General features: G+C 42.9%; 1 protein-coding gene across 1 annotated transcript; it reads left to right on the top strand.

Annotated features, from left to right (window-relative positions):
• Nucleotides 1-184: 184 nt before the first annotated feature.
• LOC137924411 (fatty acid synthase-like) lies at nt 185-24,743 on the top strand. Its single transcript, XM_068767810.1, has 24 exons — nt 185-289; nt 1,182-1,369; nt 5,105-5,268; nt 5,839-6,105; nt 6,293-6,416; nt 7,093-7,380; nt 7,808-8,251; nt 8,321-8,491; nt 8,897-9,027; nt 9,812-9,959; nt 10,882-11,053; nt 11,678-11,790; nt 12,245-12,406; nt 13,095-13,223; nt 13,402-13,469; nt 14,423-14,578; nt 18,281-18,532; nt 20,077-20,230; nt 21,228-21,432; nt 22,301-22,451; nt 22,535-22,682; nt 22,892-23,056; nt 23,506-23,608; nt 24,190-24,743. The coding sequence occupies exons 2-24, from the start codon at nt 1,241-1,243 to the stop codon at nt 24,714-24,716; spliced, it is 4,371 nt and encodes a 1,456-aa protein (XP_068623911.1). The 5' UTR covers nt 185-289; nt 1,182-1,240; the 3' UTR covers nt 24,717-24,743.
• Nucleotides 24,744-26,073: the final 1,330 nt, after the last annotated feature.

Here is a 26,073-nt window from a genome sequence, read left to right as displayed (position 1 = left end):
TGGCGAATCTCTATCCGGAAGTCGAGTTTCCAGTTTCTCAGGAGACGCCGATGATTTCGCACTTAGTAGAGTGGGAGCACGGAGAGAACTGGTAACGTATCATTATTCATAGTTTGACGTTAAGAATAAAGTAATAAAGTTGTATCGGGTTGTCTCACGGAGGTTGATTTTGCTTGCAGGGAGTGTGATCTGTTTAAGTCCCGCGGCAAGCTGACCACCGGCGAGCGCACGGTGAGCGTGCGCATTAAAGACGAGAGCAACGAGTTCTTGACCGGCCACTACATCGACGGTAGCTATTCTAATCACAACAGATGTTCTAACACATTTTTTGATACATTTCTTGCTTACGTTACAGTTCCGCGCACAATATTGTAAATTACAGAACCCTCTAAACAATAAACATGGAACCTAAGTTAACGCCAAACACACAAAAGTGCCGTTAACACGCGTGAACTTGATGTTATTTATAGATTATTGTGTACGGTTCTCGGATATTTTCACCGAGTACTATCTCAAACTTACTAGAAACTTATCCGTAGTATAAATAGGTGCACTCCCCATGTTGACAGTTCAGTGTTGTTTTTCGAGTTATAAGATTAAGATCTACAATCAGTGATATAAAGTGACTACTTGGTAAGTTATTTGGACAGTGATTTCTTGTGCAATTTGGAAGCGAAGTTTGGACTAAGCGTAAGTATACTTTGTGTTAAAGTAGGATGACCCGCTGATTTGTGAATAAAGAACTCCTTGTGAACCTGTGGTGTTTCATTCCGAGTCAGAACCCGGAGTACGTAACATTATTAAACATGAATTAACTACATTTATATCAGCTTGTATTATTTCCATTAAAACTGCCCATCCACGAAGTGATTTGACCGCTCTCTGTTAAGTCTTTAAAGAAATATATGTTCGTAGTCACGCAAACAAGATTCAATATTGAGAGTTTGTTAAAATAAATTATGGTTACGAAAGAAATCTGTAAGAAACTCATACCAATTTTTTAAAAAATTAAAAGAATTTGATCACCGATTGATGATAATATGTCCGTGTCAATTTTAATAAACCTTTTAAAAACAGTCATCCGACTTTTTTCATACGCTTGCTTGCAAATACTGTTTCTACTCTAATTTTTGTTGATCTTGGTTGAATTTTATCTCCAAGTAACATACAGTTAATTGCAGGTCGATTGCTATACCCCGGTTCCGGGTACCTGGTGCTGGTATGGGAGACGCTGGCGCTGATGCGCGAGCAGGTGTTCAGCGCCATGTCTGTGGTCTTCGAGGACGTCCGTTTCCACAGGTTTACCACGATTCCTGAACAAAATCTGGAGTTCACTATCAATATACACGAACTCAGCGGTGAATTTGAGGCGAGTGTTACTGTCAAATTGATTTTTTTGTTATTTGAGTTGCCAAAGGTTTTTTTAAAAGAAATACAAGCATACATATCATTCCTCCGATTTACTGGCAAGTTGACTAAGAGCCCTTACCGTAGTTCTATCGTATCTATATATCTATAAAATTTAAAGAAGTTGTACATGTGTCAATTTCGACGGTAAACCTTATTTTAGTTGTTACATAATGCAATTGTTGTTAAAATGTTGGTACTTCTGATAAAAAATAGTGTCCAAAACAATCTGCACGATTGCCAGTAAAGAATTTTTCCACAGAAAGAGTGCGTGCTGCTTTTGATAACTGGTCTCAACGACCGCTTCGAATAACCTTTGTATATTTTGGTTTTATATTAACGTATTAAACTTTTAAACTTACTTACTTACTTACTCCGCTGGCTCAGTGACCCAAAGTGGGTCTTGGCCTCCGAAGCGAGAGACTTTCCTCTATCTTGCGCCATCGTCTGCCATTGGCTGACATTCAATTCGCGCAAGTCTGCCTCTACGCGATCGATCCAGCGATACTTGGGTCTACCCACTGGTCTTCGACCCCTCGGTTTTTCCAGGTACGCTACCTTCACGCTCCGATCCGATCCCATTCGCTCCAAGTGACCAAGCCAGCGGATTCGTTGAGCTTTATATTCGCCGATGATATTGTGCCGTTATAAAAAAAAGAAATATATATATTTAATTAATTAAGGGTAGTGGTAACAAAGAGGCACAAGAAGAAAAATATATATGTGTTTAATTATCTAGGGTAGTGGGCAGAAGGCCTGGTCTAATTTTGCACCGCAGTTCGGTACTCCCCTGATGGTGGTGGTAGGCAGCTGCACGATCTCCCAGGACTGGTCAAGCGGCAGCAAGTCGAGAGCAGGGAGCGCCGGTAGGTTGCAGTATGTGTCGGTTCCGGTGCACGGTGATATAATTTCAACGGTGTAAAACTTGCAGTCTAAAACTTGCAATGTAAAACTCGTAGCGTAAAACTTGCTGTGTAAAACTTGCAGCATTAAAGTCGCAGTGTAAAACTTGCAGCATAAAACTTGCACCTGTGAATAAATGTCACAGTTATGATATACATATATAAGTATATGTACAATTTGCTCCGCTGACAGTAAACCCGGAGATGGCTTGCGATGAAGTAAGGGCAGAAACCGAAAGCAGTTGATGTGATTGTTTACTGTCAGAACGGAGATACAAAATGTGAAGCATATAAAACAAAAATAGAAGAGATAAACAAATAAACAAATTGAAAAGTAATAATGAATACATAATGATGGAACTATGGACACAGACAAAATGTTGACCTCTAACTTATATATGAACGCTACTTAATAATGATGTCTTTATAATATTTGTTCAACACTTACCCCTTGGGGTGCGAGACGATCTAAAGGTTGTGGCGTGAACTAAATGATGCCCAGAGAATGAATAGGACCAAGACGTGAATTTATAACGCAAAAATCCTAACTGGCCCCGGCGCGTGAGAAGACACGTAGCTGGTGAACGCAACCGACACAAAGAGTGTGCGTCGGTGCGTGAGACGACACCTAGCTAGTGAACGCGACCGAGGCCAGGATCCTTCTCCCGAGCACTCGTGTAAACTCTGTGTGCTGGTGCGCGAGCGCATTGGAATTTTTGTTATAAAAACAAAGATCCGTTAAACCAATAGCATGCTCCCACGACCCCACGCCACTTGAGACGTACCGTTACCCGCTAAGGGTTGAACAATTTTTTGCTGTATTGTTATTTATGAGACGTTTCTCGTGATTATATTTTTTTGGTAAAAATTTTAACTAAGATTTATGGGACGTTAACTTGCAACGTTACAATATTTGGCTGTACTACTAAAGTCACAATTTCGGCATTCTTTCGGAGCCTCCAAGATCCGTCTTGATTTCTTGCTGGTTCCAAGATCTTCCGCATGATTTTGCGTTTCGTCACTAGCAGTTTTTGTTCTTCTTTCAAAGTTAGCGTCCAAGCTTCTCAGCCATACATCAATATTGGTCGCATTACGGTTTTGTAGATACGGACTTTTGTACTTCTGCTTAGGAGCCTAGACACTAGAACCTTGTGAAGTGCTGCACTGCATCTCAGCGAGTTCTGGATACGGATATCGATCTCCTCTTTTCTGGCGTTGTCATCCGTTATGGTGCAGCCTAGATATCGGAACTTTGCCTCTCCCACATATGAAACGTTTCCAACATGAAGGTCATGTCGTTTAACACGCTTATTCTTTATCGTTTCATGAGGAGGTACTCGGTTTTTTTAGTATTGATCTTGAGACCCACCTTAGTGGCTTCCTCTTCAAGTGCTTTCGCGGACTCCTGGATTTCGTTGCAGTTTCCACCCATTAACACTAAATCGTCTGCGTACCCTATAACCTTATGCTCTTTTCCCAATTTTACTCTTCCTTCCATCGCAAACACTTTTTTAAGGACATGTTCCAGAACTAGGTTAAAAAGCAAAGGTGACAGGGCATCTTCCTGCTTAAATCCTGTGATTACTGCAAACTCTTCTGTGAGTTCACCGCCAACTCTGACCCGCATAATGCTCTCTGATGTTACCGTCTTGACCATCCTGACTAGTTTGGCAGGTATGTTAAAGCCACACAATATTATACAGCGCAGATCTATCGATGCCATCGTAAGCTTTCCTAAATTCCACAAACAATGAGTGGATGCTTTGAGCATACTCCCCTTTCTTCTCCATGATCTGACGAAGAAGAAAGATTTGGTCAATTGCACTGCGGTTTCGTCGGAACCCACACTGATAGTCGCCAAGAACTTTTTCCGCATACGGTTCCAGCCTATTCAGCACTACATATCATATCTTATATGCCGTCGGTACTGAGGCAATCCCTCGATAATTGGTGTACACTTTTCTGGATCCTTTTTTATGGATGGGACATATTATTCCTGTGTTCCAGGTTGGCGTTCTAGCTCCCAGATCTTACAGAGAAAGTCGTACAACTTTCTCTGTACATCTGCACCTCCGTATTTTCATATTTCTCCCGGTAGTCCATCAATGCCCGGAGATTTGTGATTCATCAATCTCATTATCGCTTTTTGTACTTCCGATATTTAATAACAATAACAGTCCCTTCGATATTTAACCTTTCGGTTGCCGGTTTTTCTATTGAGGGGCAGTTAAGCAGTTCTTTAAAATAATCTCGCCACTTCATCTTGATTTTTTCAATGTCCGTTATTAGGTCTCCCGTATCACCGACCAGCATCTGTAACGAGGGCTGGTATTCTTTCCTAAATGACCTTACCTCCTCATAGAATTTTCTCGGCTCGTTATTTCTGACGAAGGTCTCCATATCTCGGACTATTTTGTCAAGGTGGTCTCTTTTAGCTTTCTTAATTACCTTTTTGGCTTCTAATTGCACTTCCTTAAATTCTTCCCTAAACTTTTCGTCTTGTTGCGTCAAAATTCTGTAACTACGTCTTTTTTTTTAACAGGGTTTTCACATTCTGGAGTCCACCATTTCTTCTTCCTTTATTAGAATTGACAAATGCTTTTGAGGGTTTAACTATAGATGACAATTTAGATGGGGTATGGGAAAATATGAAAGACATAACACGCGAAGTGTCACTTAAAGTTAAAGGACGTAGGAAAAAAGAAAAAGGAATAAACTGTAATAGTAATAAATTATCTTTGTAAAATTAACACTAAGCATTTCACAGCAGTAACTTTAAATACTTAATATCACAGCTCTCCGAAAACGGCAGCACCGTGGTAACTGGGCGAATCCGCGCCGAGGACAACCCTGGCGAAGAGTTCGTGGAGCTGCCGCCGCCGCTGGAAGACGGCGGGTTCCTGCGAATGTCAGCCAAAGACTTTTACAAGGAGCTCAAACTGAGAGGATACCAGTACAGGTTATGTATTAACTTTGATCTGTAGTTTAGACGATCTGGATCTGATGGTGTTTAAATGGACCTTCTTCCAAGTTATCGAGCCATGGAAAAGTAGCCCTATTGGAAAAAGGTTCCTCTTGACAACTCAGATATGAACTCAAGAAGTGTCATACAGTTAGAGCTTTGAATATTTCAAACTTTGCAGTCAGCCACAGCTTGTTTCATCCAGCCATGGTCCAATACTTTTGATGCACCAGTTCTAGTACACAGCTTATTTTTATTACTTGTGTTAACACTGTGTCTATCAGTTTTTTAAATAATTTTGTACGTATTTGCAGACAAAAAAAAACATTATTATATGTATACCATCCAGCCTATATTCTCTAACTGGGAAAGTAATCACAAAAAATTTGATTTCTATTGTTGGGGGCTCTTCCCAGATTTGGACGCAGTTGGAACTCTATTTGAAGTTGAAAGATGTCAGAATAGTTCAATTTGATAGGAGTTTCTATCAAATCGGATTCTAAGGTCATTCTTATTTAACTTAAATAAGGGATTAACACAATGAATTAATAGTTATGTTTTTTCCAGTGGCCAGTTCCGAGGTGTGGTGGAATGTAACGTGGAAGCCACCCGCAGCCGAGTCTCATGGAACGACAACTGGGTTGCGTTTCTGGACAACGTGATGCAGATAGCCCTGCTGGCTGCAGACACGCGCAACCTGCAGCTGCCTACCTTCATAGACAGGCTGGTCTTCGACGTGGACTTGCACTACGCTGAGATCGCCAAGTTAAACGCGGAGGAGGCGAGGGAGAAGTTTATCGATGTGTGCTATAATCATGATTTGGATATCATTAGGTACACTATTTTAACATTAAACAACATTAAAATCTGTTGTGTTAATAATCGCTGACACTTAAGCATACAACTTTATTGTTAAATGTCTGCTCCTATTTGCTCTGTTTGGACTGATCACTACTGCGCCACATCTTCCGTGGGATACCGTCTAGTTGGTGTCATTCGATGTCTACCAAAATCATTTCAGATGCGGCGGCGTTGAGGTGTGCGGTGTTCAAAAAGCGCAAATATTAAAGAAGCCGTCAACCGTTGGCCCGCCGGCGGTGCAACGTTACAAGTTTATTCCCAATTTTCCAGAAAATGCTATGCAGGTAACATACATTTAGTTTAAAAATATCGTTACCCTATGCCTACTGCATTCATTTTCTTTTGGGTATAAGCCTTTTCCAATACCTTTATATGTTGTCAGTCTTCAGCTCTCCTCATTTACCATTTACGGCTATCGTTCTAAGTCACCTGTCTATACGTAAGGAGAACGACACCATGTATCACCGTCACGAAAAGAGTGACTGCTTCTCCATCACTTCATAAATGTTGAGATCTATGATGAAAAAAATAGGCAGCAAATTTACTGAATCATTGTCTCAGCTGATAGACGCCCACAGCTTAAATAGGTCTCCCCTGAAGATCATCAAAATGAGCTGGTCCCGCGCCGCCCGCATTCAGCGACTTTCCGTGACTTTAGCTATGTCAAACTAGTGGGAAGTCTACCCACGCCGAGTCTACCGGCTCATTTCATCATCAGGATTCTTTTACTGGATATTATTAGTGAAACTGTAACGGTTTTTTGATAACAATCAAGGTGCGCCAGGGGTAATTATTTTCGAATTTTACTTTTTTAAATTAATAAATATACTTTGCTTTTCCCAGTTTAATATCAATACCAGGTGTTACTAACCGGGAATCAGTATTTAATTATTTACATTATAAAGAGAAAGAAAGAGAGAGAGAGAGAGAATAATACACCTCAGCATTGTTTTGTTGCAGTTACAAGACGTTATCAACCAGCACGTTCAGCTGGTCCTCGAAAACGTAAAATCACTCAGGATCAGGTGCGTGGAAATGGTCGACGAAGAATATTCTAAGTATTCTTATTTGCCAGTGATTGAGAACATAAAGTGCGCTCTGGACGTGCAGCCCCACGTGCAGTCGCATCTGTTCATAGTGTCGGATCAACCTGTGAAAGTGTCTCCGGAGATCAAAGTCGAGAAGAATAAGGAAGCTGTCGAAAATACGCTCCTGTACGTCGGAGCCGACCTACTGCGAAGAAATGATGTGAGTTAAATTTATTGGCGAGAAGTATCCATGTTCCATGTGGAATTTGTTGTTCCCACGAATTGAAGGTACAGGGCGCTGTATTCGTTTAGCCTGAAGTTTGATGTTAAAACCTAAGCTTGAAGGCTCAGTACGAACCCTAACTTAAAATTTTATATATTGTTTTTTGACTAGCAAGGGCACCTTCATGATTTGGTTATTCTATGGTACATGAAGTATTGTCATTTAATTCACATCTAACATTTCGATTCAAGAACGAATTTTGACAGGATAGGTTGCTGTAGTCGTGCTGCTATGACTACCATATCAGAAAGTATAAGCTCCTGGTCGACTGCGTAAAAAAAGTATTTCTTTGAAAAATTGAATTAATTACCTCTTGTAACATTTGATAGTTCTTATTGACATGACTTATATTTTTTTTTGTCAGGAACTCCGGCAGTGCGCGGCAATGCTCAAGAACGAAGGGTTTATATTAAGTCGAGAACGCGTTCTGCCGGATTCTGACGTTGACCACGATTGTTGTACAATTGTGTCGGCTTGCAAGACAGGAAGCGAAGTGTTAGTTCTACTGCGACCGAAATACGAAGTCAGCATTGGACGATGCATTAAGATCGAACTTGAAGACGACTCTTACTCTTGGATGGACGAGGTTAAGAAATGCGTGGGCGCTGGCGAAAAGATAATACTGTACGCGCGGAACGACTGCTACAGCGGTATTCTGGGCTTAGTGAATTGCTTAAAGAAGGAAATTGGTGGCAACTTGATACAGTGCTACGTGATCAGCGGGGAGTCCGCGCCGGAGTTCGATCCGAAGGACTCGTTCTACAAGCCGCGAATCAACAAGGACCTCATGATGAATGTCTTCCAAAATGTGAGCAGAAAATAATATTAGACAAAGTAGTCTAGTGTATCTCTTACTCATATTTTGTTTTCTTTCCAGAACCAATGGGGCTCGTACTGCCATTTGCCCATTCTAGACTTGGATAAAACCGCGCCAGTCGCCCACGCTTATGTTAACGTTCAGACGGTAGGGGATCTTTCATCGTTGCGTTGGGTCCAAGGATCACTGGGCTCACACATTCCTGAGAATAGAGACTCGGAAATACTGAACGTAAGTCATTTTAATCAAATTATATTTAACATATCGTACATTAGAATTGCAAAACTTCTCCTAGGTGGTGCAGGCTGTGATCTATCACGCTGCTTATGCATGCACGCTACACACTCTTGGGATAGTCATTAGATATTGGAAGTCCTCACTTTTGAATGATTGACTAAAATGAAGATGTGTTTTATAATAACAGTCCATGTCTTGTATATCAATATTACATTTAAGGGTTGCTAAAAATGATTTGTCCACGTCACTTGACTCCATTGCGCGAACGCAGACGGTTGCTTTACTTTAGATATTATTCTTTTGGCAAAGAAAAACGCATTTAGTGGACAAAGAAAACCAAAATCTTCACAGAGACTGTTTAAAAAGAAAAGTAATCAGTATTATATGTTCATGTGGCAGGTGATGTGTTCGGCGCTGAACTTCCGCGACGTGATGACGGCGACGGGGCGCCTGCAGGCGGACGAAGTGGTCCGTGGCCGCGTGAACCAGGACTGCGTGCAGGGCGTCGAGGTCTGCGGCAGGACCGCTAAGTCAGTTCTGATCACCCACGTGACTTCATACGATTAAAGCTATGCTCGTGGAGGATACCTGTTTACAATTCTGAAGAGTTGAGGTATTACCGGATATAAATTCTACGAGTAGGGCCGCTGAAACACCAGAGTTTTAGAGTTGCTTGTGAATTAGTTTACCTCTCATGTAGCCTGGGAAAATTGAAAGTGTTTGGCATGTTTTTAAGCGCTTATTATTATTTTTTGTCTGACGGATTGTCACGTTTGCTCTGTCAGTAACAACATACTCACAACTTTGAGGTTGCAGAGCGCAGATCGCGCTTAGCCTGAGCTTTAGTTTTCGTAGCAAAATCTCTATCCGGAGCCCCGGACCGCTGTATCCTTCTTTATTACGGGTTTCAAAGGTCGTCCAAGAGGGAACGCAGTCTTTGCGCTACACATCAACATGCGTTTAAAATTTCGACTCAACTTATAAACACTTCACAGATGATCACAGAAGTTTGCAACCTAGTCGAGTTTTTTTATCACTTTCACTCTGTCCTTATGACAGATTATTTTAAAATATTTACTAACTCAAATCCAAAAGGCACCAACTACCGTGTAAAATTACTATATACTGAAGTAGGATTTTTACAGATTTTATAATACTACTTTTTTTAATTTGATCGTCGCCATAATTTCAGCTGTAGGATGTCCATAGCTAGTTATACGTCTTCTCCGTTGATTTCCAATAGAACCGGTTTGAAGCGGCTTTTGAATTTATCACGTGATTATTAGTAGTAAAAATATATTGTATATTTTCCAGCGGGTCCCGTGTGGCTGCTATGGCCAGGCGAGGCATATCAAACATGGTCAGTCTGCAGAACGCGCTCGTGTGCGCGATACCGGACGAGTGGAGCTATGAAGAGGGCGCTACTGTGTTGGTCGCCTACGTCACAGTGTACTACGCCATGGTGAGAGAGTATTGCAACTTATAACTATATACAGCGGCATCCACATCATGACTTAAAAAAGACTACCTTATCTTCATCGTAAAGTTTCCTAAAATTTTTTAAGTTTTTAAAGAAAAGAAGACCCTTCTGGTACTCTGTCGTAGCTCAATGCCGAGAATTGCGTCAAAAAAGTTTTCTTTCTGCACGATTTATATTTTTCAGAAGAATTATGAGAGTAAGGCGGGTATGGACAGCCAGTCATATTTTATTTTGCCGAAAACCCGGGAATCAGTAGCGATGTGTGGCGCGCTGTGTTGTCGTGATGGAGGAGGAAACCATTGGCCCATTTTCCTGGTCTCTTAAGAACCCCATGGATACCGCATACGAGGTGTTTAGTTTCTGAGCAAGCTCGCGGATCGCCAATCTTCTGTTTGATTGAAACATTTGAACACCCCCTCAAGCGATTCATTCCTGATATTTGAATCGCTTGTACCACTTGTAAACTGTCTTTAAAGTAACTTCATCAGAAAAATGCACTAGTTTTAGCATTTCATGAGTTTCTCGGACAGTTTTTGCAAGTGAAAATTGTTCGCGTTGTTGCGCGACAAAACATCGAGTATGAGCTTACTCTTCTAGCTGTGGAAGCTGATAGAAAAGTCGCAACTGGTTCAAGTTTTCCAGACTTTATAAATGAATCAAATCGTAGAAAGTCTACATTCAAACAGACGTAGGTACAGTAGTTCCTGATATAAAAAAAAAATATTCATTGTATTTTTTGATCATACCTCTTATAATGCTAGAATAATACATACTAAAGCTTTGTTATTACTTAAAAAAAAACATGCTGTAATATCATTATTTACAAGTTTTTGTTCATTAAACTTAATTTGATCATATGATATTGTAGACATACTACACGAGGCTGTGTGTGATTTGTTCTCAGATCGTGATCGGGAAGATGAAGCCGGGTGAGTCGATACTGATCCACGCGGGCACGGGCGGCGTGGGGCAGGCCGCCATCAGCCTGGCGCTGCACCACGGCTGCGAGGTGTTCACCACGGTCGGCAGCGCCGCCAAGAGGGCCCTCATCAAGAGACTGTTTCCTTCACTCAAAGGTAACCTCTTTCTTTACACACATGACCGTTATCCATCATTTTAAAAAGTGATAATCTTTTCCGCGCTTATTATTTATTTCACAAGAAATGGCGACATCGGTGGAGATAGAGATCTTATTTTTATTTATTTATTTATTTAATTCACAACTTATTACGGGTTACGCCTAATTTAGGGCAGGACTTTTTTATTTAGCCCCGTTTTTGAGGCTTGTTCTATCTCGTATCATGATGGAGACAGGAACAATTTATACAATATTTTTTTTAAAACTCTATATTTATATTGGTCATTCTCTTTTATTCTTTTTATAGCCTCTCGTTCATTTTTCTAGCATACTTCACACATTATCTAAATATACTTTCCACACAAGTTTTCTTCTTTATTTTTTTTATTCCGATTTTTATTTTTATTGTATTTCTTTAGATGCATACATGCCTTCCTATAATAATATAACATTGACCAACGTTTCATAATCCTTGCTTTTAATGTCATATTTTATATCTGATTATAATGTTTTGTAAATGATGCCGACCGCTTTGTGGTGAGTGATGACCCAGGGCCGAAGGATGATGATGATAAACTGTTATTAGTGAATCTAAATAAATAAAGCTTGTGATATGTTGCAGACAGTCACATTGGTAACTCGCGGGACGTTTCGTTCGAGGAGATGGTCACGAGGGAGACTCGAGGGAAGGGCGTCGACCTGGTGCTTAATTCTTTGGCAGAAGAGAAGTTGGTGGTGAGCTGCAAGTTTCAAACAGAGCAAATACAAGATAGATACACATATAACCAAAACGTCAAACAGCATATGTAAATTACCTGGATAATAATACACCAGGCTTAATTTTCAACATTAAGTCTATGCAGACTAATTTCAGCTTAAGTGCCTACATTCTAAATTCATAGCATAGTGTCTTACTAGATATGAACATTTACAAAAATAGAGAATATTAGTAAGTTATCCTTATGGTTTAACCTCAGCCAATGAATTAACTAGACTTTGAGTTTCGAAAGTAGAACGAGTTCCTCCAGCCCAGTTTGATAGAAACCAGAATCAAATTGTGCTGCACTATTATGATTTACTTCAACTTAAGCTAGGAGAGTTCCAAGCCTAAAACCCCCAGAAATCCCAGTCTGTTAGTACAGTACATCCGTTTAAAGTTTGTTGTGTTCGGGTGTGTTTGTTTGCGCAGGCGTCCGTGCGCTGCCTGGGTCACCGCGGCCGCTTCCTCGAGATCGGGCGATACGACATGAGCAGGAACACGGCGGTGGAGCTGCGCTCGCGCCGCGAACTCGCCTTCTACCCCGTGATGCTCGACTACATCTTCGACGACGACAGCTACGATTTGCGAAAGGTGATTTAATTGTCACGAAGTTAACTGACGATATGGTCAAGGTCACGGGAAGTTGCCGGACGCGAGCAGCGCAAGACCAGCCGTCATGGGGATTGTCAGCTAATGTTGTGTTGTAATTAGTTTAGGCTTTGCTCTGACTCAAAGTTGCCAATCAACCGACCCTGCGGTCGTGTCCGGATGAGTGCAAGGGTCGATCGCTCCATCGGTTTTACCGAGGAGTGGAGACAATATTTAAATTGTCCCATTTTTTTGGGTCCCTCATCTTTGACTCAGAGGCACTGCATACCATAGGGATAATTTTTATGGTTTACTTTATTTCAAGTGCTTTGCAGCACTCGTGGTAGCACGGTGTTTCATTTGTTCTATTTGTAATATGAATTTGCTCTAGAGAAAAATCTGCATGTCCAAGTTACTCTGTCCTTGCGTGAGGTTTATTTTTTTAATCACCAGAAAACCGCCCTGATGCCCTTCCTCTGACTGGAGGTAGGGAACCTGGAAGCTCTGATATATACCTGTTTGATAAATAACCCGAGGGTACTATTTGTTATTCGCGTGTTCGTACAATGTTAACTGCAATATAGTTTCACGATAAATTCGCTTAAATTATACTTGTTGGCTAGCATGTGCTAAAAGACGTTACCTCAACGTCGAACTATTTGAGTTACATATCTTTACATATTCCCTTCAGGAACTGGAGTTGCTGATCGTAGAAGGCATAGCCACCGGGGCGGTGCGGCCTCTTACCGCATGCGTTTTCGGCAAGGATGAGGTGGAAGCCGCCTTCCGTTACATGGCAGCTGGTCGCCACGTTGGTAAGGTATGTACCGCTGCAGATTGTGTCATGAACCAACTCTTCGATAAGCTGTATCTTTGTAACGATTAAAATTTCCAGTTGCACCTTCAAATATGACCAGATCATTCCACATCAGACGCAAAGAGATAGCATCCTTTGCATTGTTTTTGAATTGCACGAATTAATGCTGTTGTTTGAACAGATACTAATAAGAATACAAGAGGAGGAGTCTAGTCCTGCTGGTTCAGCTCTCGTGGAAGCTGTGCCGAGGTGAGCACTTTTTTATTTTGTTGGAAATCTTCTGAATTTTATTACAGAGGAAGGGTTATGTCGTATTCTTGCTTTCTAAAAACTACTCGGAGATAGTTCTCTGCGCTCTCTGGGACTTAGTTCAGAGCATGCTTCTGCTGCTGGGCTATACAAATGAATAGATCTTCCCGAAGCATGGATACCTTTACTCCTGGTATTGTAACAATGAGTCGTGTCCATTGTCCGCTTCAGAGTCGCTACACTAAAAAAGTGTAGACTCTCACAACAACAACAAAAACTTGAAAGTAACACTGGTAGCAACAAATATGGTCCAGTTGAACAAATGTCTGGTCCAGATGTTCACGGTGCACGGGGGATTCTCTTGGTACTTGTATAGTTTCAAGCTCAAGAAGAGTCCCTCGTGCATATGCAATCCGGAGGTGGATCAAATCATGGCGCACATCCTTGTCAGTTGTCCTGTGTTGGGGGGAAAGATAGATGGAGCAACCATCACCTACCTGATGAGCGACTACAATCTAGGCCCTACAATCCTTCAGCATCGTAAAAATGTGGCGCAGATCACAATGACTAGCAACAAGATGCAATGTGGAATTGTGACGAAGATTTGCAAAGGACGCAAGGTAGAACATGTGAAGGACAGAAGGAAGGCATAAAAGATATCGAGAAGGTAGGACGGAGTATGTAAATAAAAAAAAAAAAAAAACTGAAAATATAATTTACCCGAAATGCAGGAGGTTGCATGTCTCCGCACATGGCGGGTAAACGATGGGTTCCTAAAAACGGGGGTATTTAAAAAAATTTTAATTTTTCCATAGCTTAGAATAAGAATCAAAACGGAATTAATTTATATAACGATAGAAATATTGTGAGCGTAATTGATCAGTTGGTAATTATGAGGTGTGTTTTCATAGGATGTCTAAAAATGTGTTCAAATAGTTTGTCGTGTCGTGCAGGTACATCTGTCGAGAAGAGCGGGTGTACGTGCTGGTGGGAGGGCTGGGCGGCTTCGGGCTGGAGCTGGCCGACTGGCTGGTGATACGGGGCGCGAGGAAGCTGGTGATCGTTTCCTCCAGGGGTGTTAGCAACGGGTACCAGGCCTCCAGACTGAGGCTAGTATTTTTTTTAATGGCTCCCGTTATTGGGAGCCTCTCGGAGATAGGGGGTATCAGGTGTGGGACAGGGACTTTTTGTTTACATTTATTTTATTTTTTCACAAACATTTTTTTATTTTCTTTTTCTTCTTTCATACTTCATATTATCTGTCGTTCATTTCTTTCTTTCCACAATTCCACTATCTTTCTCTTTCGCTCTGTATCGCCTTTCATTCATTCCTCATTACTATATTTTCTTATATTCTATATCACATTTTTTACTTATATTCTAATACTATTCTATATCACATTACTTTATTTTGCTTTTATTTTGTCTTTGTGTTATCTGTTTACAATTTTTTACTTTTTTAGTCTTTATTTTTATCTATTGCTTTTCCTATAATTTTTTTACAGAGTTTTACAGAGTTTCCTCCCTGATTTTTACGCCAGACCGGCACTTAAATTCGAGTCGGAGTCCCCCGAATGCGGGGCACTGGGCCACAAGGTAGATCACGGTCTGGTCCACGCTCGGTTCACAGAAGCACGAGGGGTCCTCCTTGAGCTTGAACCTGTGGAGGTACTCAGAGAACTCCCAGTGCCCCGTGAAGAGCTGGGCCGAGACCACGTCCACCACGAGCACGCGGTAGGCTGAAATGGCGTCCGGGAAAAATGTCCTCGTCACTGAAGCCGTCGTTCCTTCCATATACCTCCTGTTCCATTCGTCGAGCGACTCCAATCTCAGTTGTCGCTTGATGAATGAAATGGGGCATCTCTCATATTCAGGTCTTCTTTTACTCTTCAGGGCCGCGTCCTCGGCCAGCTGGTCCACCCTCTCATTCCCCTTCGTCCCCGCGTGCCCTTTCACCCAATATAATCTTACATCCTTCCCTTTTTCTCTCACTTTCATAAAATTTTCTTTCACTCTGAACGCTAAAGGATGGAGGGTGTCCGATCTTGCGTCAGTTTCGAGGGCGGAACGCGAGTCGCTCATTATGGCGCATGACTGCGCTGACCCGCTGGCCGCGTACCCCGTTGCTTCCGCTAGAGCCAGCAGCTCTGCCTGGTATACAGTGCAGAAGTTGCCCAACTTGAGTTTCTTTGTGTGCAACTCTGCGGCGTCCCGCATGACGCAGAACGCCGCACCCACCTTGTCCTCTATGCGGCTGCCGTCGGTATAAATTACCAGATCGGCAGCCGCGGTGGCAAGTCGGACTTTCTCCGCACTTTCCCCCAAACAGGAGAACTCCACACCAACTTGACCAGACGGGTGTGGTAGTCTCAGGTAGCTGGGACCGGTATCTCCAGGTCTCGGTCCCCTACCACCTGCCGGGAATAACCCCTTTTTATTTCAAATAAACGGGCTGCTTCATGGACTCGAAGGTCCAGAGTAAGCAACCCGGCAAGTATGAGGTCCGAGTGCAGGGACGCGGTCCTGTGAGTCCTCGCGATCTTCTGTGCGAAGCCTCGCTGGACCGCGCCCAACTGCCTGCGAACCAGCAGCTTCCTAGCCGCCGGCGCCCATGCACTCGCTGCATACAAAATGATCGGCTCCAGTACCGCCAGATACATCGTTCTGATAACCTCCGAGTTCAGACCCCAAGATACCTTTGCAGCCCTGCAAAGCTGACGATAGAGGCCCTGAGCCCTCTTGCTCACGTTCTTCACATGTGTTTTGAACGTGAGCCTATCGTCAACTGTGAGGCCTAGTATCCGGACTTCCCCAGTCCGGCCAAGCGGCTCACCCCCCATGTTCAGCAATGGGTAGTCGTACTTCAGCTTGTTGGCTAGCACCATCACCTTTGTTTTGTGTGGTGCAAACCTCAGCTTATTTTTGACTCCCCATTCATGAACACGGGCGAGAACGGCGTTGGCCCGACTTGAGATGTTCTGGGCCTTCTGCCCCGAGAAGACCAGCACGATGTCATCTGCGAACGCCTGGCAGTGTGTCCCGGTTTTTGCCACCTCCTCCAAGAGAGGGGTTGATGAGGAGGGTCCAGAAGATTGGACCGCCTACGGTTCCCTGCACGCACCCCTTGGTGGTCTCTCTGGCCCACTCTGCCCCCGCGTACCGTACGGACACTTTGCGATTGCTTAAATAGCTGTCAGCAAGACGCCGCAGATTCGCGGGGCAGCGAGTCTCTGCCAGTCTACACCGTATAGCAGGCCACCAGGCGTTATCGAAGGCTCCCTCTATGTCCAATGATACCAGCACTGCGATCTCGTTCTCCTTCAACTGAGTTCGCAGATGCTGGACTAGGACATACAGGGAGTCTTCGGTACACCTCTGCGGTATAAAGCCGTATTGGTGACGATTGATATACGGTGCTGTGTACTACCGGATCCTACGGACCATCATTTTTTCCAGGACTTTGCCTAAAATCAGCAGAAGTCCGATGGGCCTGTAGGATTTCGGGTGCGTGTAGTCTTCCTTACCTGGCTTCCGCAACGCTACGACCACTGCCTCCTTCCATCCCGTGCCACATACCGACCGACCATGCTGTCCAACGCCCCCTTTTCGGTAATCTGATTCACCTCGGTAGGCGTCAGGCAGCGATCCGATAGCAGCCGAGCGACAGTTTGATGGAACTCGCCACAGTCTGCGCTACGGGTAGTGTACCGCCGCGTGGTCCGCTTGACGTCCGTGCCTTGGGACCTCTCAAACTTCAGATTGAACACAATTGCCCTGTGGTCCGATGAGGATATGTCGTCCACGAGGCTCCAGCCCACCGCTCGGTCGAGCAGGGTGGTCGAGCAAGCAGTAATGTCGACGCGACTGGAGTAATGCTTACCGCCCCGATGCGTATCAAACGTCGGCTCAGACTCCTGGTTCAACACGTGCAACCCCAGTTGGTCGAGGGCGGCTGAGACCTCCTCCCCCCTTCGGTCCGTGGACCGGCTAACCCACCAGGTGTTATGCGCATTGACGTCGCCACCCAGCACCACGTTGGCAGTCCCCAAGCCCTCCACGGCCGAGCCGATCCGGTCCAGGTGTGGTCCGACGGGCATATTAGGCTCCAGGTAGACGGACACCCCCCCTATCTCCCAAGCCCCAGTCCTCAGCCTGGCCACGGCAACGTTGCCAGACGTGAGTTGGGGACATTGAGTGATATCGATGGTGTCGTCGAATAGCACAAAGGCCGCCTTGACAACCTCCCCGTTGCCTCGCGCGACACATTGTACCACCCTTGTCCCTGGGTAGTGCTTCATCTCGCCAATAGCGCCGATATACGGCTCCTGGACCAATGCGAACGCCCAGCCTCTCTTCGGCGCTTCGCATATCAGCTCGGCAGTAGCGAGCTCGGACCTCTGCAGGTTTCAGTTCAGACACCGTTTTAATGTTATCGTTACTGGAGTTACGTTGCCATATGTTTGCAATTAATCATCCGGCAGCCAGTGGATACGTCGCTAGTATATAAATGTTTGTGTTCGTTTGTTCACAATATTTGAATATTTTACAAAGAAGTAAGATTTTTAAAGGTTATATTCGATCAAAACGTAAATGTAAAAAAAGTATTATTGTTTAAGTTTAACAAACATTTATACAATGAAAATTTTATTTAGATTGTCAAGACGATTTTGTGATTTTTTTTTCTAAAAGGAATTATATGGCAATAGGAACTTTAAAACTTTGAACGATTCATAAGATTTTTTAAATTTTATTTTAAACTTTTTTTCATATATAATGCATCGGCGGCCCTCATAAGTCTGTTTTGCGTGCAGGCTGTGGCGCCAGTACGGAGCCAGAGCGGAGATATCAACTCACGACGTCAGCACGGAGGCCGGCTGCGAGCAGGTGCTGAGGTTGGCCAACTCGATGGGCCCCGTGGATGCGATATTCAACCTTGCAGCTAAATTCATAGACTTTACATTCGCAAAGCAGACGCCGGACTGCTTTAGAACATCGCTGAAGTCGAAGGCCTTCGCGACGATACATCTTGATAGAGTTTCTCGTCGCCTGTGCCCCTCGCTGCAGTGAGTATACTTCACTACTATAGTGCAATCATTAATAACTAGATTAAAATACAATAGATTGTCTATAAAAGCGGCACATTGGAAAGGACTACAGATAAAAATGGAAGACCATCTAAATGGTGGACTGGTGATATTATATCAAAAATAGAAAAAGACTGACTGGCTGTAGGAGACGATAGAGAATTACGGGAGAAGAAAGAGAGCTCACATAACTACATGACATGTGTGTTTGTATGCACACTATTATCAATTTATTCATTTTATCCTCACATGATCAGTTACGGTGATCACTTGTGAACGCCATGAGATGCCCGACGATCCCAAATTAACAGAAACTTGAATCAGATAAGGCTCTCTTATAATGGCATCCTCCGACTTAAAGCTACAAGGGTTCTTCCCTTGATCTAAGAAGAACCTACTCCACCCCAACCCACCCATGCAGATTTCTTTTGGTCACTTTTACAAAATTCTTTTCACTGTTGTAGAGCAAATCGTTTCACTGTCTAGGATTTTCAAAAAACTTGTTGTTTAAAGTAATATGCATGTATTCAAACACATATGTGTATTGTTATATCGTAAACAAAAGAGTTACTAATTGTATGTAGTTTTTTTATATAGTCGTAACGTAAATATGCGTTTGTCTTCCATCCCACCTGATGGAAAGTGTAGATGAAGACGAAGGTTGTACACGCCCATACAAAAGAAACCTTCCCACTCTACTCTTAGACTCCAGAGTTCAACTCAAGTTTTTTTATATAGTCGTAACGTAAATATGCGTTTGTCTTCCATCCCACCTGATGGAAAGTGTAGATGAAGACGAAGGTTGTACACGCCCATACAAAAGAAACCTTCCCACTCTACTCTTAGACTCCAGAGTTCAACTCAAGTTTTTTTATATAGTCGTAACGTAAATATGCGTTTGTCTTCCATCCCACCTTATGGAAAGTGTAGATGAAGACGAAGGTTGTACACGCCCATACAAAAGAAACCTTCCCACTCTACTCTTAGACTCCAGAGTTCAACTCAAATTTTTTTTATATAGTCGTAACGTAAATATGCGTTTGTCTTCCATCCCACCTGATGGAAAGTGTAGATGAAGACGATGGTTGTACACGCCCATACAAAAGAAACCTTCCCACTCTACTCTTAGACTCCAGAGTTCAACTCATCAGGAAAAATAAACCAGGGAGGTCGCTCCAAATCTTGGCGACTCTCACCAAAAACGAGCTACCAAACCGTTCAGTTCTACTTTTGTATATGTCAACAACGTATGTATGAAACTTTTGCCTGCGCCTAGTAGTCCGATAAAGGAATGGAGACGGCTCAATCAGTCCGAAAAGAGCCTCCAAGCACTCCTCAAAGTGCATCCTATGAAAAACTGGTAGGCTGGCAACTCGTCAGAGCCTGTGCTTAATAAATATCTTGACCGATTACATTGTCTCTATTTCACAAAATCTTGCGTTACTCTGTATATTTACGAGGGAGCCGTAAGTGTGTGATAGGGGGTGTCTGGTAGAATGATAATAGTAGGCGTGGTGACGCAGGAAGTTCGTGGTGTTCTCGTCGTTGGCGTGCGGGCACGGCAACGCAGGCCAGACCAGCTACGCGTTCGCCAACTCGGCGATGGAGCGCGTGTGCGAGCGGCGCCGGGCGAGCGGGCTGCACGCACTCGCCGTGCAGTGGGGCGCGGTGGGAGACGTGAGTAGCACCAGGAGCATTGGTTTACTTGTTTTTGATAAAATCAAGAAATACAATCATTGTCGTTATCCACTTAGTGGATCCGGAAAAAGCAAAGCAAGACTAGTGATAATGGCAATCTTCGCGGGAGGCGTATGACATGCAATCATAGGCCGTTGGAGCCGAAAGGTTGCCGAGTGGTGACCACGAGGCCCATAGACGCGGGGTGGGTGGCTTCGCTACTAGCTGCACCGACAATATAATCAAGGTTGCGGAAGGTTCCAAACGTGGGCGGCGCAAGGCTGGCCATTGTGGTGATCTTTATAGGAGGCCTTGCTGTGTCAGCATCTATCGGCCAACGAGGTGTCGTGTATTCGGCCATTGAGGATTCTTGCTCCATTGCAGCAAATCCGGGAAGAACAGCAGCATGCTATCGAATTACGCATGGTAAACAAGGCTGTCGATGAAAATTGTCTGTGATCCCCAAATATATACCAAGAAAAGGTACCGCGAGTTATCGCAGGAGTTCCCGAAACTCTCCTTCCTAACGTAATAAGAGTTAGAAGAGAGTTTTAACGGGCAATATTATCAAACAACTACTTGCTTCCCTCTAGAGGTTACATAAGTACCCTGGTACACAAGGCTATCTCTCCTAACAAAAGAAGGACGTAGAAGATGGTGGAGAGGGGAAGAAAACTACACAGAGGACTCTCGTACAGCCATAACGTGCGAAGATGCCGGGGAAGTTTGAATTTCCCGCTTAACGCTGTTGTAAATATCGTGGGACGTCGACGCGATTTGACTCCGCAACGAGGACTGTCATCGAAAGAGATTTAGTTGTCAGTAAACCCATATATTCCCCTGGGAGCACGGTGTTGGGTACATATTATTATTGTTCCAGATACCAAAAGAAAACTATCAACTCAGCATCGCGACTAAATATCTGAGATAATAGTGAGTGTCCGTGGATAAAAATCTCTCGTGACCCTAGTACTTGAAGTTCCTTATCTGCGTCTAGGTGGGTGTGGTCGCGGACATGACCGAAGCGAACCGGACGTACGAGATAGCCGGCACAGTGACGCAACCAATCGCCTGCTGTCTGGACGTCCTGGACAAGTTGTTGCTGCGCGACGAGGTGATTGTTTCCTCCTTCGTGGTGGCGGAGAAAGCGGAGGGCGCCGCGGATGTCGAGACCATAGTGGACACCGTCGCGCAGATAATGGGTAGGTGGTGCGGCTTCAGCTGCGAGGCTTAGCGTCGATCTAAACCCGCGGTTTTTGCACAGCGAGGTGTCAAAGAAAATTAATGTTCTGCGTGTAAATTGACTAGCTGGTTATGTACTCATCATGCCGTTGGTATGTTGTAAGGTTTTGTTTTATGCGGTTGATACGTTCTACGGAAAAGCGCTGGCGTTAAAAAGACTTTCATTGCCTCCAAAAAGAAGGCATATTACGTTCAGTAATTTTCTAAAATCGCAGAAACCAATTCAAAAGTTAAGGGAAATTAAAAGAAATAGGCTGCTTAATAAATTAATTCGAATGTCTGAAAGAAATTAATATTGAATCATAAAATAAATTGTTAAAATTAAATTAATATCTAATATATAAAATTCTCGTGTCACGGTGTTCGAACTTGAACTCCTCTGAAACGGCTTGACTGATTTTTACCAAATTTAATATGCGTATTCAGTAGGTCTGAGAATCGGCTACTATCTATTTTCTATACCCCTAAGTGATAAAGGTTGTTCACACTTAAATTTTTTTTTTAACGAAATTTTTTGTTTTTATTTTTTTATGATACAGCATACAAGAATACATACAACCATAAATTTTCACCCCTCTACGATCAACCCTTATTTTTTATTTGTAAATTAAAATATCAAATTTTTTTTGCAAAACAACGTTTGCGGGATCAGCTAGTAGTTTTATATTTTTAATCATTATCGCTGTCTGGTAATGGTTTGCACCATTTGCGTAGTGGCTCCAAGTTCAAATATTAATTGACAAGAATGAGCAATACATTCACCTACAAAATTAAATCTTTTACCAATCACACTGTATATAAAAACGTTTAATGCGCATCCGTTTGCAGGCATCAAGAACTTGAAGTCGGTGTCGCAGCAGGCAGCCCTTGCGGAGCTGGGCATCGACAGCATGATCTCCACCGAGCTGAAGCAGACCTTGGAACGGCAGTACGGGATCTTCTTATCCGCGCATGAGATCAGAAATCTCACTTTTGCCAAGTAATTATTTTTATTTTAATCTTTTTATTGTAACAAAATTGACAGCGATAAAAAGATTTTAAATAAATCTATTTTAAAATTAGGCTCGCTGAAATGAATATGAAAGAAAATGCCACTGCAAACGGAGCAGAAGTGCTAGCAGCATCAGATAAAGAAACGACTAGAATCGCTTGGAGGAGTTTTGGTGAGGAAGAGATGGTGCGAAAGCCATACGTGCGCTTGTCGAACACGGTAACTAATTCTGCAATTTATTTTATTTTACGTGTCAATGAGCGGAGAGTTCCCCTGATTCTAAAATACAATATTCAGTATTTAATACCGCGTTGCATGGCATAGTATAACTATATGAAAAAAATGTTCTATTATCTTTGGTGTGTCACAACGACACGACGTACATAACACTAAAAGTAATAATAAATCAACAATTGCTTTCTTTTTAGCATAACGAATGCAATGCTGAAAACGTATTCCTAATCCCTGGCATCGACGGATGCTCGTATAACCTGGAGTGGTTGTGCAGGAAGCTGAACGCTGCAGTGTGCATCCTGCAGCCGGGACTGCACTTGAACGACAGACTCTGCGACATGGTCGACAGGTTTTATATGGTAATCGACTCTATCAAAGTAAACCTTTCAGAGACAATTTATTTATTTAACGCCACTAACAATTCATTACACTATCTTTGTCCAGTTATCATGTAGCTACGCGTTGACAAAAGAATTAATTGATTATGGTGCGATGTACAAATGTTGCGGCACTGTGCTAAATTAGCTAAACGAAGCGACCACATAGCATCAGTTGCCAAGTTGCCAAGTGTCCAAGTGAAGTAGAGATCGCGGCGTGAACACTTAGGATGTTCGCAGAGTTATAGTTGAGTGATCGCGTAGTTACGCAATTATGCGTGAAATGTCAGTACACGTCCACGGTTATTTGTTGTCTCGGCGCCGTGAAGCAACACATCTGCCGAGTACAATGGACGTTTTAGTCGTAGCACTACCATGACACGGAACTTTTGTACTGTAACTATGAATTTAATTTTTATATATAATTCTAGACCGTTAAAGAACAAATCACACCGGGAAGGCCGTTCCTGCTCCTGGGTTACAGTTTTGGAACAGTTCCAGTTTTGGAGTTGGCGGCAAAATTGGAACAAGATGGTAAGATCTAAATTCCTAAGATATAGGCAGGACGTATGTGATGCTTTATCTAAACCTCTTCCGTAATATCTCTGAGTAATTTTGTTTGAGGAACCTGCGTAAAAAGCCTCTTTCGTAAATAGCAAAGCTTGTTGTATACTGTACGAACAGATCTGATCTGTGTCGCGCCGATGTAGGTAAACCATATGAGTATATGTGCACGACGAGTATACGACGACATTGTTCAGGTCGAGGGAAGTCTCTAGATGTGAGAAGCGCAAGATATGATCCATGGGGGAGGCATATACCTATGCTTATGCCTTTGCCTTTGCCTACGCCTATGCGCCTATTGGCTGATATGATGATGATATGTGTTTAAAAAACAGTGTATTTAAACTAGGATGTATTATGGTACAAAAAGAAAGTAAAAATAACATATGTTATTAATATATTGATCGAATACAAGTTAAGGATGGAATAATCTAAAAGTGACGAATTTTTTGAATCCATTTAAAATTTCGTTACTATCCAATAATTAAAAATGCTTAGACTGCGTGTCTCAGATGGAACGATCAAGCCATATCATTTATTATTTATTGCAGGCTACGAAGGTCAAGTGTGCGCCCTGGACGGCTCCCCGGTCTTCTCCAAAGCCCACCTGAAGGCGCACATACGAACGGAGCTGCAGCACCACGCCGTCGCGCTGGTGATGAACGTGGTCATCCCAAAGTTACACGACGTCCGCTTCGTGAAAGAAAAGCTCCAAGTCATTCTTTCTATAGATGAGAAAATTGACTACCTGATCGATGAGTTGAAATTCAAAGTGGGGTATTCAAGGGACTTCTTGAAGTCCATCTCGACGTGTATCTACGAGCGGATGTTGCAATTGGAGCGGCTGGACGCGGACGCGATGAGCAGGATCAGGTCACCAATTACATTAGTCCGAACGCATGAGGTCACAGTGTGCTCGGGTGCTCGGCACGACTACAGCCTGGGCCGGTTCACATCGGCGTCGGTGCGCGTGCGCAGCATCGTCGGCGACCACTACAGCATCCTCGACAGCGACGAGTGCGCTGCGATCATTAATGAGATGATTAAAAATGTTCCAAGTGCTACAACTTCGAAGTAAGTTATTGTTCGTAGTATTTTGTGTAATGATTGGTATAACGTGCTAAATTTTAAAATTACATTTTAAATTTGGAATAGAAAGCCTTGTTCTACTTGTTTAAATGAAAACCAAAAAATGTTTGCAGTTGTTGTCTAATAAATGTCGAATGTTGACGATGTAGTTTCATTCATTCGCCACATCCTGTGTAAGCTTTTAGGTGACTGTCTCTTGGAGTTAAGATTAAAACTCGAGTGCAGGGAACAGAATGAATGTTACTGCTATTGTTTCGGGTCAAGTTAATGTTGAGACTTGGGGCCTTTTACAGATTCATTGGAACAGAGTTCACGGAACGGAAGGATCCGTGAAATATTCAAAATTGAATTTTATTTGCCGAAACTCTGTATTTATTACCTTAAAGGTAGGTTAACCAATCCTAGAACTAACTTGATTTATACAACCAATCACAATACCCATTTTAGTAACCAACCACACGAGTCTTTTGTGTTAGAGCGACGGAAGATATGTGCGGTAGATAAAGTATAGGTTCACTGCACTAGGCGTGGTAAAGTAAAAAAAAAAACAATGAAATCAGCAACAAAAAAAAATATTAAAAAAGGCCTGTTCAGACTTTGCGCCACAGGTCGGTGCTCCCTTATTGGTGGTGGCAGGCAGCCGGTTTCCCGGGAACAGTCAGACGGCAGCAGGTCGATACGGGGAGCGCCGGTCGTAGATAGGATGCATTCGAGCTGGTGCGAGGCACGAGCAGATTCAACCTCAATGACCGATGGTTTTTCTATATAATAAGCACCTACGAATCGATATATATATATATATATATTTATCTAGTCTAGCCATAAGTTCTGTTACAAAGAAAATATCTGATAATTTCAAAAGAAAAAATATTTTATTTTATATAGATATGTAGAGTGAAAAAGAAACGCTACCGTACTAAAGCAGTTATTCAAAGTGTGAGCATGGCACTGTCGCGTGTTACTTCAGAGGAGACACAGAATTTTAGTTTTAATTTAAACAAGAACATTGCAGAAATATCAAACCACATCAAATCAAAATAAACTGAATCCCGGCTTCATCGTACCTGTACCCGAGGGTCCCGAATAAAGTCAGTTGCAGAACCCTTAAAAATGTCAACGAAACCAAAAACTTTATTGTCACAAAGAAGCGAAATTTCATCACAAATTTTCAAGAGGACGGAGCCAGCCAATAGGAACAAGTCAAAGTTTAATTTCAGTAGCAACAAAGTGCGACGTGATTTAATTCAAAAAGCGCAAAGCGGTCGCTCGCAGCTAAGACATGCTACACGAGCTCCGTCTCGACGGCCTCAAATAATATGCAAAAGTTGGTGACCACGATGTAATCG

The sequence above is a fragment of the Battus philenor genome, unplaced genomic scaffold (assembly GCF_028537555.1).
Source record: "Battus philenor isolate CCGP_79_NKW_IND1 unplaced genomic scaffold, ilBatPhil1.0.hap1 SCAF_23, whole genome shotgun sequence".
Taxonomy (NCBI): domain Eukaryota; kingdom Metazoa; phylum Arthropoda; class Insecta; order Lepidoptera; family Papilionidae; genus Battus; species Battus philenor.
This window is presented reverse-complemented; position numbering and strand designations above follow the sequence as displayed.